This window comes from Nicotiana tabacum, chromosome 8 (assembly GCF_000715075.1).
Source record: "Nicotiana tabacum cultivar K326 chromosome 8, ASM71507v2, whole genome shotgun sequence".
Lineage (NCBI taxonomy): Eukaryota > Viridiplantae > Streptophyta > Magnoliopsida > Solanales > Solanaceae > Nicotiana > Nicotiana tabacum.
This window is the reverse complement of record NC_134087.1, coordinates 106,946,173-106,959,304: the sequence shown is the minus strand read 5'-3', so window position 1 is coordinate 106,959,304 and position 13,132 is coordinate 106,946,173. Positions and strand designations below refer to the sequence as shown.

The 13,132-nt window shown below is 41.9% G+C and overlaps 1 protein-coding gene across 1 annotated transcript; it reads right to left on the bottom strand.

The window, feature by feature from the left end:
- Window positions 1–3,168: 3,168 nt before the first annotated feature.
- LOC107765399 (metallothionein-like protein type 2) lies at window positions 3,169–4,346 on the bottom strand. Its single transcript, XM_016584036.2, has 3 exons — window positions 4,189–4,346; window positions 4,013–4,084; window positions 3,169–3,488 (listed from the first exon to the last, which is right to left on the bottom strand). Exons 1-3 carry the CDS (start codon window positions 4,251–4,253, stop codon window positions 3,401–3,403), a joined length of 225 nt encoding a protein of 74 aa, XP_016439522.1. The 5' UTR covers window positions 4,254–4,346; the 3' UTR covers window positions 3,169–3,400.
- Window positions 4,347–13,132: the final 8,786 nt, after the last annotated feature.

The window sequence follows — 13,132 nt, the reverse complement described above, 5'->3', positions numbered from 1 at the left end:
AGTCTTTCCCCGCAGGTCCCATATAGGGCTCGTACATGTTTTTACCGGATCTTTTTTCGTTCTCTACACGTCTTGAACGTATACTTTCTTCTTTTTGAGATCGTGGAACAATATCTTCCTCAATCCTCAACTTCATGCTATACCTGTTATATACATCATTCCACGTTGTAGCTTGGAATTCTCGAAGGCTTTCTTTGAGTCTCCTCATAACTTCCGAGCTTTTTTCATTCAAATTGCTTGTGAAAGCTATAGCTGCCCAGTTATTAGGTACACGCGACAATGTCATTCTTTCGCGTTGAAATCTGTCCACGAATTCTCTAAGCAATTCTGAATCTCCTTGCATGATTTTGAAAATATCCTCCATTCGTTTTTCCACTTTTTGGGCTCCCGAGTGTGCTTTGATGAAAGAATCTGCAAGATCAGCAAAAGAGTTTATAGAATTTTCAGGTAAAAGGGAATACCATGTTAGTGCTCCTTTGGTGAGTGTTTCACCAAATTTCTTGACAAATACCGATTCGATCTCCTGCTTAGTCAAATCATTGCCTTTTACGCCCGTTGTGAATGCAGTCACGTGGTCTCATGGGTCTGTTGTTCCATCATACTTTGGAATATCAGGCATTTTGAACTTTTTTGGAATTGGGAGTGGGGCAGCACTTGGCTTCCAGGGTTGTTGCGAATATCTGTCCATGTCTACCTCTTTGATTATGGGCGGCACCCCGGGTATCTGCTCTATGCGTTCACTTTGCTCCTTGAGCTGTTTCTGCAAGGTTAGTACTAAAATTTGTAAATCAGAATTAATTACATTACCTGGTTCTCTCTCCTGCGGTTTACTAGGAGTTCCACCGCTGCCTGAGTTAATAAGCCCGGAACGAGGGTTTTCTATAGTGTTATTATTTGGAGAAGGTGTGGGTGTTGCAACAGGTAACTGGTTAACAAGCGCCTCAACAGCTTTGTTGACCTGAGCAGTAATTAATTTCTGCAAGCTTCATCAACAGCTTCAACATTTTCAAATTGAGCATACTCGTTTATTTGAGATCCATCAGGAGTACCCTCACGAGATTGTCGTGGAGAGTCCTGCGGAGTAGGAACTTGAATGTTAATATTCTGTGGGCCTCCCTGACTTTGTTGGTTCTCTTGGTTTCCTGGGGTGTTGTCATTGTTATTCGACATAATTGATGTAACAAGGAAGGTCAAGTGAAAAGAAAATAGATTTTCAGATTCTCGGTAGCGGAACCAATTTGTTTAACCAAAAAATAGAATTTCAGTCAAAGCTAGAATTTAGAAGAACGTGGGTTACTGATAATCAAAAGAATATATAGAAGAAAGTAATTTGGAGTAACCAGAGTGTAATCAGGAGAAAAACAAGTGAATCAAAGTATATTCCAATTGTGTCTTGTGTTTACAATTGACCAGATACCTCTCTTTTATAGGTATCTTGAAGATATGCATTTTCTCCAAATCATAATGAGGCTATTATGAATAATTAAAGACATTAAATGTTACGTTACACAATCATTGTAATCAATACAAATTCTCTAACGTATTCAGTATTTAATGCCTGTCGAATTTCATATCTGCGCTCTTTATTATGGTCAGATCCATTCCTTTTGATAAATGACTTAAATAGGTACGGGCGCTGAATCCTTCAAATGTCCTCCCGTGCCTCTTCCTTTGCCTTTGCTCGTTTCTATTGTTGCCCGTGCCTCTTGACTAATTATAATTCTTTGACTATTTGACCAGTCCACGTGTCTCAACATGTCACTTACATATATAAATGCAATTTTTCCCAATACAAGGTCGTCCCCGTAATTCTTCTACTCTAGAAGGCCAGTGTTGTCCTGTGCCTCGTTTAAACTTAGCTCCTTGTACTATGCTACCGTAATCTTAATATAATTAGTTTCTTTTGGATAAAAAAAAATTCCCCGGGATACCTAATTCTCCTTTCTTCCATTACTCCTGCACTTTTTTTTGTCTAAGAAATTCCAAACCCCTTGCCCTTAATCCCTCCACTAACAGACGTGGCCTTGACCCATTATCTCATTATTTACATAGTAGTTTCTTTTTCTTTTCACTTATTTTTTTCTCATTCTTTGTTCAAATTATTATTTCCAGCACTTTAGATTCATATCTTGCTATCGCGGGTATATTTCTAGATTATATGCATGAAGTTTGTGGGTCCTTATACTCCCCAGATATTTTAATTATATTATTAAATCCGTAATTACAGAAATTTTACTATATACTTATGGGGCCTTACAGAAAACTCAAAAACAGAGCAACCGTGGAAAAGTAAAATGGGATTTACGATTTTTTTAGATCTGAAAGTGTAATAAAATTTCTTTCTTTTTCTATTTTGGTATTTTAAATAGCGTCGTATGAATAATGAATTGGAGAGTTGAAGAAGAAAGGGGCTTGAGTGTGGGTCTGAACGAAAGAAGAATGTGAGAAAGTTGCAACATCCATTTATCCGTATGTGTTGTGTGTTTATGTAAATTTTTTATTGAATAAGAGCACATTTAGGAGTAATTGGAAAAATAAGGAGGAACAGAGGGATTATAGAAAGTGCAAATGAAAATGGGCATATGTATGTGTCCAATTTGTTAATATGGAAGAGAGGGATTAATATAGTTACTAATCTTTATACTCCATTTTTTTACTAAAAATATTTTCCACTCACTTGGTCTACTTTGTGATGCACACGATAGTAATTGGTTAGAAAATTTGACCTTTTCTACGTGGTGTAAAGAAAGCACTAAAGCGAAGTTGCTTTCAGGGGTTATATTGATGGTGATGGAGTAATGGACTAGTGCTACTTGTCTAATTTATATGGAATTCAAGGCCTCCTGTTTTTGTTGATAATTTCTTGCACGCAAATGAAAAAAAAATATAGAAAAATGACATTGTATAGGCACTCTTAAAATAATAGTCGAAAAAGTATATAGTTTTTGTATATATACATCCTATATGTTATATATATACAAAAATTATATAAATTTGATGCGAAAGAATAGGGAACTGCCGTGAGTTTACCCCACCTTCATAATTGAAGCTTTACTTTCTCATCTTAACATTGGTGATTTTCTTCCCATATGAATTTGGTTGTAACATCAAAAGTATAGAAAAAGTCTTAAGGAACGAATGAGATATAATGTTAAAAAACAGACATACTTTACACATAATAAAAAGAGGAGATATATATTGATAAGTTCGTGTTACAGCCCAAATCAGCTTCCTTTCATACAAATATCAGATTAGAAAACCAAACAGAGAAACCATGAAACAACATCAAACAAACCTTGTCAAAAAGATTTGGAGATGCTCAGTTTCATGGTTGTAGTCTTATTAATACTACAAAGCTTTTAAACACATATATTTTTGGGTCAGCTAGTGACCATGTTCATCAGCAGTTGCAAGGGTCACATTTGCAGTTTGCTCCACACTTGCAGCCATTTCCTCCTTCTGTTGCCTTCTCAGCAGATCCCTCATAGCTGCAATTCATGAAAAATTACTTAATTAGTTTCTTGCTATACTAAAATTGTTTCTTTTGTCGAGTTTATTTTCCTTATGCGATTACTCTTCATTTCACCCTAATTAAATTTAACAAAATTTAGAGAGATTTAACTCATATGAACTACACTATAGGGACAGATGCAACATAGGCTCGATGGATAACTGAACCTAGTATTTTTACCCATAACATGAATATATATAATGCGCAAAATTACTAAAATTTTGAGTATAATAATTGCGAAATTGTAATAGTTTAGTGGTCAGAATATAAAAGTCTGACCTATAAAGTCTAAATTATGAATCTGACCGTGTATAAAGAATTTTTTACTAAGGTGTTTTAATTTCACCTTGTTGTAGCAGGTTATATGCTTTCTTTTTTAGAATATTAAACCTGATTATCATGAATAGTTACCTGAAGTTATGCTTTAGGTGGCCTGATAATGTTCTTTGTTTAAAGAAACTAAACACAATATAGAGAACAGAAAGTTAAAATAAGACTAACTTCTTCATAGGTGCAACTCCCTCAATGATGGTAAAGGTGGTGGTATTCTCCAAGTCGGGGTACACCCCACATCTGCAATTTAATCAAAATCAACAAACAAATAAATGGAGGGAAAGGAAAAATAAATTGTCAATAAGATCAGTTATGCTAGTACTAAATATTTACAAAGAACTTACCCTCCGCAGCCACTGCCACATTTGCAGCCAGATCCACAGCCACAGCTTCCTCCACAGCAAGACATGTTTTTTTTCTTAGGAAAAGATTAGGAATCTATTGATCAAGAAAGAGTGTGAATTGAGATGAGAATGGTGTAGCAGAGTCGGGGTTTTATAGCAAAAGGCAGGAGACCATTGGTGATTGTGTGATCATACACCTGACACGTGGACAAATAATGGGGTTATTTGAATTGTAGTTGCGAATAAAATTTATGACTAAAATGTTTATTCAATCTAATTTTTATTTATTTAATCAACCAATGTTCCAAAAACCTATCAGTCCCACTAATTTGAATTTGCACCGTAGAAGTTTACTATGATGGTTTTAGTGACCCCTACTAAAGAGGACTTCATTTTTAGGAATTCAAATTTTTTTTTATCAAGGGTGAAAGAACACTTAACTATCCCACCATATTCCCTACAATTCTTATTCAAATGGCTTGCAGTAAGTTAAAAAGGGATGACATTGATGGATTATAATAAGCAGCGGAAACAATCCTAGTATCAAAATCACATGTAATCAAGATAACTAGTATAAACAGAATTTTACTGGTTATCTTTTGAAGCGTGAACAAAGCTCCTCTATTACATGAGCTTCCAATTCCTCAGCAACTCAATGAATTCTCCACCACCCGTACGATCACAATCTCCGAACGTTCCACGGTCTTCTACTGTGTTACCCAAATAATATCCGGAAATAGTAATTTCGTGTGGGCGAAGTTTCTAGGAAAATTTGGCTAAAATTTTCGGCCACCTTCTAGTACTCTCTCTAGGTGGAAAACCTTATGTATTTATAGCACAAGTTTTAAGGGTTAAAGCTCTTTTCCAAAACCTGTTGGGTTTTCTTTTCCACCAGAAAAAGGATTCCTTTATTTCCTATTATTTAGGCATAGTAGGGACCACCGAATTTAATTTAACAAGGCTCCAATTATGAAATTAATTTTGGGGCTTATTTCCTTCATAGTTGATCGTTTTTGGATATTTTTGAAGGAGATTGAAGAGGGATTCAGGGGGAATCGTTGGGAGTTAAGATTCTTGGACTTAAGACTCGATTATTATGTGAATTCCACCGAGAAAATCATGGAAATTAAGCTAAAAATTGAAGAGCTAGAGCTTGGAAATTTGGACTTTTGATTAGGGATTTGGAGGATAATTTGGGGTCGGATATGAGAACTTTTGATATGTATGAACTCGTAGGGAGATAAGGAATATATTGGTGTGAAAATTTCTGATTTTTCGAGACGTGGGCACGGGGGTTGGGTTTTGGTAATTTTTGGATTTGTACCCTTTATTGATGTTTTCGGTTGGGCTTTGTTCCCTTAGTATATTTTGACGTCCTTGTTCTGATTTTGGATAGATTCGACGCGCGTAGAGTCCGATTTGAGGGGCAAAGACGTCGCGAGTTAGAGATTTAGCCGGTTCGAGGTGAGTAATGATTGTAAATAATATTTTGAGGGTTTGAAACCCCAAATTGCACATCGTAGTGCTATATTGAGGTGAGATACATGCTTGATGATGAGTGTAGGGTTGTGCACGATTGGGGATTGTGACTTCGTCCGTCCTGAATGACTATTTTACCGCGTATTTGACTGAAACCTATTTGCTATCATCATGATTTCGGCTGAATGCAATATTTGGGCCTTGTGCCAACTATTTGAACCCTTCGGGGATTTTTACTGGTTTATCCTCACTGTTTTGACTTTATACTTGAACTCAGTCATGTTATATTTCATTATTTTCGTACTCAACCATGTTTACTTTGTTTTAACACTTACATGATCTTTTAAACAATATTTTTGGGCTGAGAATCATGTTTTACTATTGCCCGAGTGGCTTGTGAGGATTTTGACTGAGTAAGGCCGAGGGCCTATGTTGTGAGGAAACGTTTGATTGATGTGAGGTCGAGGGCCTGAGATATGTACGCCACGAGGTGGCTTGATTGATATGAGGCCGAGGGCCTAGTGATAATTCCACGAAGTGGCTTGATATTGCGCTTGGGACATAAGGGGCCCCTCCAGGAGTCTGCACACCCCCAGTGAGTGCGGGTACCCATTATGATGTGAGATTAAGCCCGGAGGGCTGGTATTGTTCTGAGATGTTGCCCGATGGGCAAATATGTTGATACTGTACCCGAGGGGCGAACTTCTAATTGTTTACTTTGCCTTAACTGCGTGTCAATTACCTGTTTACTAGTTGAAAAAGGATTGTTACTTAACTTTTCACTGGCTTACTGCTTTTAAATGGTTTTACTGCTTCATTATAGAATGCCTTGTGCCTTACGTGTTTTCTTACTTTCAGTCGTTATTTACATTTGTTACTCATTGAGTTGGAGTACTCACTTTACTCCCTGTACCCCATGTGCAGATTCAAACGTAGCCGGTCCTGCTCCCGAGTGCTGATTCATTCCAGCTTCAGGCGGATCTCGAGGAGTCTTTAGGTAGTTGTTGGCGTTTGCAGCCCGGAGCTCCTCCCTATCTCTTTTCCTTTATATCCTTAGTTCGGTAATTACACTCTGTAGTTACATTTGAGGATTCCGTGTTGTTAGATGCTCGTGACTTGTAACACCCCGGTTAGGGCTATGTTGGGTTGCACTTCCGCACTTACTTGCTATTATTCGCTACTTAGTATCATTAAATCATGTTTTAGACTGTTTTTATGTAGTTTAACTATTTAAAAAAGTGAATTGGGCTTAATTGGTTGGCCTTGTCTTCACGAGAGGCGCCATCATGACCGGGTTCGGGGTTAGGGTCGTGACGAGTTGGTATCAGAGCCTAGGTTACATAGGTCTCACGAGTCATGAACAGGTTTTGTAGAGTGTCGCGGATCGGTACAGAGACATCTGTATTTATCCTCGATAGGCTGCAAAACCTTTAGGAAAAACTTGATATTCTTGAAATTCTTGTCGTGCGAATTTGTTGACCCGAGTACTAAACTTCTGTTATTCTATTCTCTCACAAATAGTGAGGACGCATGCTACTGGTCAGGGTAGACGACCACCAGCACCACCAGCTGTGGCCACCAGAGGCCGAGGACGCGGCCATGGTCGCGGTAGGGGCAGAACCGCAAGGGCAGCACTTGTAGATCCACCAGCTGCCCTAGTTCAGGACCAGGTCCCAGCTATGGATGCTCCAGCAGCACCAGCTCAGGCACCAGCTGTGCCTATTGTTATTCCGGGTCTTCAGGAGGCCTTAGCTCAAATCTTATCAGTTTGCACTGCCCTGACTCAGGCGGTCTCATCCATTACAACTGCAACTACTTCTCAAGTCAGGGGAGGCAATTAGACTCCCACCGCTAGCATACCTGAGCAGGTCGTGCAGGGACTTCAGATGCCAGGGGCGCATCCAGCCCAGCCGGTGGCAACTGCTCATGACTATGTAGTTCCTATCATGTCGGGGGATGAGCAACATAGGTTGGAGGGGTTTGGTAGATTGCAGCTTCCGACCTTTAGTGGCGCATAAGGCGAGGATGCCCAGGGCTTTTTGGATAAGTGTCAAAGGATGCTTCGTACTGCAGGTATTCTGGAGACCAGTGGGGTTGCTTTTACCACCTATAAGTTTTCAGGAGCTACTTTCACTTGGTTGGAGGATTTTGAGAGGCGTAGGCCTGTTGGTGCAGCACCGCTTTCCTGGCAGTAGTTATCCGTTCTCTTTCTAGAGAAGTATGTTCCGCAGTATCGCAGAGAGGAGCTGTGTAGGCAGTTTGAATGGTTGCGTCAGGGGGAGATGACCATGTTACAGTATGAGTTGAGGTTCTCTGAGTTGGCTCGTCATGCCATCTGGTTGGTCCCGACAGATAGAGCGAGGATTAGGAGGTTTGTTGATGGTCATACTTATCAGCTCCATATTCTCATGACCAGTGAGAGGGTGACTGGTGCTACTTTTGAGGAGGTTGTGGATATCGCCTATGAGATTGAGTTTGTTTGTCTTTAGGAGCGAGAGGAAAGGGTGGCCAAGAGGCCTTGAGGATTTGGCAGTTACAGTGGTACTCCTTCGAGAGGTTAGTTTTAGTACGGTAGAGGCTGTCCATTCAGGTCTGCTCAGCCAGTTCGCCCAGATTATCGTGGGGCGTCATTGGGTCATAGTTATCACAGTTCTCAGCAGGGCCAGTCATCACTTAGTGCCCTTCCAGCTTAGAGTTCGACCCGTGCTCCATCAGTTCAGGGCTCTTCTATGCCGAGTGCATCTGCTAGTCACTCTGGTGCAAGGGGTTCCCTTCAGTCCCCTTCTCCAGCACCTGGGAGTTGTTATGAGTGTGGTGAGCTGGGTCATATGTGGAGGCAGTGCCCTCATCGTCTTGCGAGGTCATCTCAGCAGAGGGGTCAGTCATCGGCTTCAACGGCAATTACTTCACCACCACCCACCCAGCCAGCTAGGGGTGGAGGCCAGTCAGCTTGGGGTCGCCCCAGAGGGGGAGGTCGATCAGGTGGTGGTCAAGCCTATTTCTATGCACTCCCAGGCAAACCCGATGAAATTGCTTCAGATGCTGTTATTACAGGTATTGTTTCAGTCTGCCACAGAGATGCCTCTGTATTATTTGATCCAAGTTCCACCTTTTCTTATGTGTCATCATACTTTTCTCGTTATTTGGGTATGCCCCGTGAGTTCCTTGCTTCACTTGTTCACGTATCTACCCCGATGGGCAATACTATTGTTGTAGACCGTATGTACCGGTCGTGTGTGGTGACTATTGGGGGTCTGGAGACCCGTGTGGATCTTTTATTATTGTGTATGGTGGATTTTGATGTCATTTTGGGCATGGATTTGCTTTCTCCATGTCATGCTATTCTGGACTGTCATGCTAAGACAATCATATTGGCTATACCGGGTGTGCCACGGATTGAGTAGCGAGGTGTGACTGATTATGTTCCTAGTAGAGTGATCTCATTCTTGAAAGCCCAGCGTATGGTTGGGAAGGGTTGTCTTTTGTATCTAGCTTTTGTGAGGGACGTCGGATCTGAGACTCCCAGTATTGATTCTGTCCCAGTTGTGAGGGATTTTCCCGATGTGTTTCTTACAGACTTGTTAGGCATGCCACCGGACAGGGATATTGATTTTGGTATTGACCTGGTGCCGGGCACTCAGTCTATTTCTATTCCGTCGTATCGTATGGCACTAGTAGAGTTGAAGGAATTAAAAGAACAGCTTCAGGAACTCCTTGATAAAGGGTTCATTCGGCCTAGTGTGTCACCTTGGGGTGCGCCGGTTCTGTTTGTAAAGAAGAAGGATGGCACTATGAGGATGTGCATTGATTATAGGCAATTGAACAAGGTAACAATTAAGAACAAGTATCCTTTGCCTCGCATTGATGATTTATTCGACCAGCTTCAGGGAGCGAGAGTGTTCTCCAAGATTGATCTCCGTTTAGGTTATCACCAGTTGAAGATCAGGGACTCGGATATTCTTAAGATGGTTTACAGGACCTGATATGGTCATTATGATTTCTTGGTGATGTCTTTTGGGCTGACCAATGCCCCAGCAACGTTCATACATTTGTTGAACATCGTGTTCCGGCCTTATCTTGATTCATTTGTCATAGTCTTCATTGATGATATTCTGGTGTACTCGCATAGTCAGGAGGAGCACGCGGAGCATTTGAGAGTTGTGCTGCAGAGATTGATGGAGGAAAAGCTTTATGCAAAATTCTCCAAGTGTGAGTTTTGGCTCAATTCAGTGGCTTTCTTGGGGCACGTGGTGTCCAGTGAGGGTATTCAGGTTGACCCGAAGAAGATAGAGGCGGTTCAGAGTTGGCCCAGACCGTCCTCGTCTATAGAGATTCGCAGTTTTCTTGGTTTGGCGGGTTATTATCGCCGTTTTGTTCAAGGATTATTATCTATCGCATCGCCCTTGACCAGGTTGACTTAGAAGGGTGCTCCATTTTTATAGTCCGACGAGTGTGAGGAGAGCTTTCAGAAGCTCAAGACAGCTTTGACCACAACTCCAGTGTTGGTTTTACTATCAGCTTCAGGTTCATATACCATGTATTGTGATGCTTTGAGAGTTGGAATTTGTTGTGTATTGATGCAGGAGGGTAGAGTTATTGCTTATGCTTCTCGTCAGTTGAAGCCCCATGAGAAGAACTACCCCGTTAATGATTTGGAGTTGGCTGCCATAGTTCACGCATTGAAGATTTAGAGGCATTACTTGTATGGCATATTTTGTGAGGTGTTCACTGATCATCGCAGTCTTAAGCATTTGTTCAAGCAGAAGGATCACAATTTGAGGCAGCAGAGATGGTTGGAGTTACTTAAGGATTATGATATCACTATATTGTACATTCCGGGAAAGGCCAATGTGGTGGCCGATGCCTTGAGCCGAAAGGCCGTGAGTTTGGGTAGTTTGGCATATATTCCAGCTGGGGAGAGACCTCTCGTAGTTGATGTTCAGGCTTTGTCCAATCAGTTTGTAAGATTAGATGTTTCGGAGCCCAGTCGGGTATTGGCTTGTGTGGTGTCTCGGTCTTCCTTATATGATTGCATCAGAGAGCTCCAGTATGATGATCTGCACTTGCTTGTCCTTAAGGATTGAGTTCAGCATGACGATGCTAGAGATGTGACCATTGGAGATGATGGGGTGTTGAGGATGCAGGGTCGGATTTGTGTGCCCAATGTGGATGGGCTTCAGGAGTTGATTTTGGAGGAGGCCCATAGCTCGCGGTATTCCATTCATCCATGTGCCGCGAAGATGTATTAGGATTTGAGGAAGCACTACTGGTGGAGTAGAATGAAGAAAGATATTGTGGGATTTGTAGCTCGGTGTCTCAATTGTCAGCAGGTGAAATATGATCATCAGAGACCGGGTGGCTTGCTTCAGCAGATGGATATTCCCGAGTGGAAGTGGGAGAGGATCACTATGGACTTTGTTGTTGGACTTCCACGAACTTTGAAGAAGTTCGATGCTATTTGGGTGATTGTGGATCGGTTGACCAAGTCCACACACTTCATTCCTGTGTGTACTACTTATTCTTCAGAGCGGTTGACAATGATCTATATCCGGGTGATTGTTCGTTTGCATGGTGTCCCAGTTTCCATCATTTCAGATAGGGGCACTCAGTTTACATCGCAGTTTTGGAGGTCTATGCAGCGAGAGTTGGGTACTCATGTTGAGTTGAGCACAACTTTCCACCCTTAGACGGACGGGCAGTCCGAGCGCACTATTCAGATGTTGGAGGACATGTTGCGTGCTTTTGTCATTGATTTCGGAGGGTCATGGGATCAGTTTCTACCGCTTGCAGAGTTTGCTTATACCAACAACTATAAGTCGAGTATTCAGATTGCTCCATATGAGGCTTTGTATGGGAGGCAGTATAGATCTTTAGTTGGTTGGTTCGAGCCTGGTGAGGCTAGGCTATTAGGGACAGACTTGGTGTAGGATGCCTTAGAAAAGGTGAAGGTGATTCAGGAGAGGATTCGTACATCGCAGTCGATGCAAAAGAGTTATGCTGACAAGAAGGTTCGAGATGTGTCCTACATGGTTGGTGAAAATGTTCTGCTGAAGGTTTCGCCCATGAAGGGTGTTATGAGTTTTGGAAAGAAAGGGAAATTGAGTCCGCGGTTTATTGGGCCTTTTGAGGTGCTTCGGAGGATTGGGGAGGTGTCTTATGAGCTTGCTTTGCCACCCAGCTTGTCGAGTCTACATCCTATATTTCTTGTTTCTATGCTCCAGAAGTATATTGGGACCCGTCTCATGTTCTGGATTTCAGCATGGTTCATTTGGATGATGATTTGACCTATTATCTGGAGCCAGTAGCTATTTTGGGTCGTCAGGTTCGAAAGTTGAGGTCAAAGTATATAGCTTTAGTGAAAGTGCAGTAGAGAGGTCGTCCCGTGGAGGAGGCTACCTGGGAGACCGAGCGGGAGATGTGGAGAAGATATCCTCACCTGTTTGGGCTTTAGGTATGTTTCTTGATCCGTTCGCGGACGAACGTTTGTTTAAGTTGGGGAGGATGTGACGACCCGGCCAGTCGTCTCATGAGTTACCACTCCATTTTCCCTATTTCTGCTTCTTTATTCTTTGTTATCTGTGTTTTGTGGTATTAGGTTGGTCGGATCGAGCCCGAAATGATTTTGGCAAGGTTTGAGACACTTAGTCTCTTTTAAGGAAGTTTAAGTTGGAAAAGTCAATCGGATGTTGACTTATGTATTAGAGGGCTCAGATATGAGTTCTGATGGTTCGGTTTAGCTTCGGGAGGTGATTTGTGACTTAGGAGTATGATCGGAATGGGTTTTGGAGGTTTGGAGTAGATTTAGGATTTAATTGGCAAAGTTGATATTTTGGCGATTTCCGGTTGGTAGGCGAGATTTTGATATAGGGGTCGGAATGGAATTCTGAGAGTTGCAGTAGTTTCGTTGTGTCATTTGGGATGTGTGTGCAAAATTGCAGGTCATTCGGACGTGGTTTGGTTGGGTTTTTGATCAAAAGCGTAATTCGGAAGATTTTAGGAAGTTTGGCTTGAATCTGATGTGTTTTGAGTGATTTGATGTGGTTTAAGATGTTTTGGTGATTGGAACAAGTTTGAATAAAGTTTTAGGACATGTTGGTGCCTTTGGTTGAGGTCCCGGGGGCCTCAGGTGAGTTTCGGGTGGTCAATCAGATCATTTTGGAGTTTAGAAAATTGCAGAAGTTGCATGTTCAGCTATTGCAGGTTTTTACTCTTCGTGTCACGAGTGGACCCTCGCATTCGCGAAGAGTCAGAGGAAGTCAGTGGAGGTTAGTGGAAGTTTAGCCTTCGCGTTCGCAAGGGAGGCTCCGCATTCGAGAGGGGGTTGGATGCTCGTGCATCGCGTTCGCGAGATCTAAGTTGCGTTCGCGTAGGGTCTTTTGGTCAACCGGTCTAAGGTCGTGTTTGTGCTTCGCGTTCGCGATAGAGGGTGTGCGTTCGCGAAGGGTAAGGTTGAGGAATCATCGCG

Bases quoted from the DNA above. Each gene is read 5' to 3' on its own strand.
- LOC107765399 (XM_016584036.2), bottom strand. From the start codon at position 4,253: ATGTCTTGCTGTGGAGGAAGCTGTGGCTGTGGATCTGGCTGCAAATGT. The intron at 4,085-4,188 runs GTAAGTTCTTTG...ATTAAATTGCAG, and splicing joins TGTGGCAGTGGCTGCGGAGG to ATGTGGGGTGTACCCCGACT. The intron at 3,489-4,012 runs GTTAGTCTTATT...CATGAATTGCAG, and splicing joins GGAGTTGCACCTATGAAGAA to CTATGAGGGATCTGCTGAGA.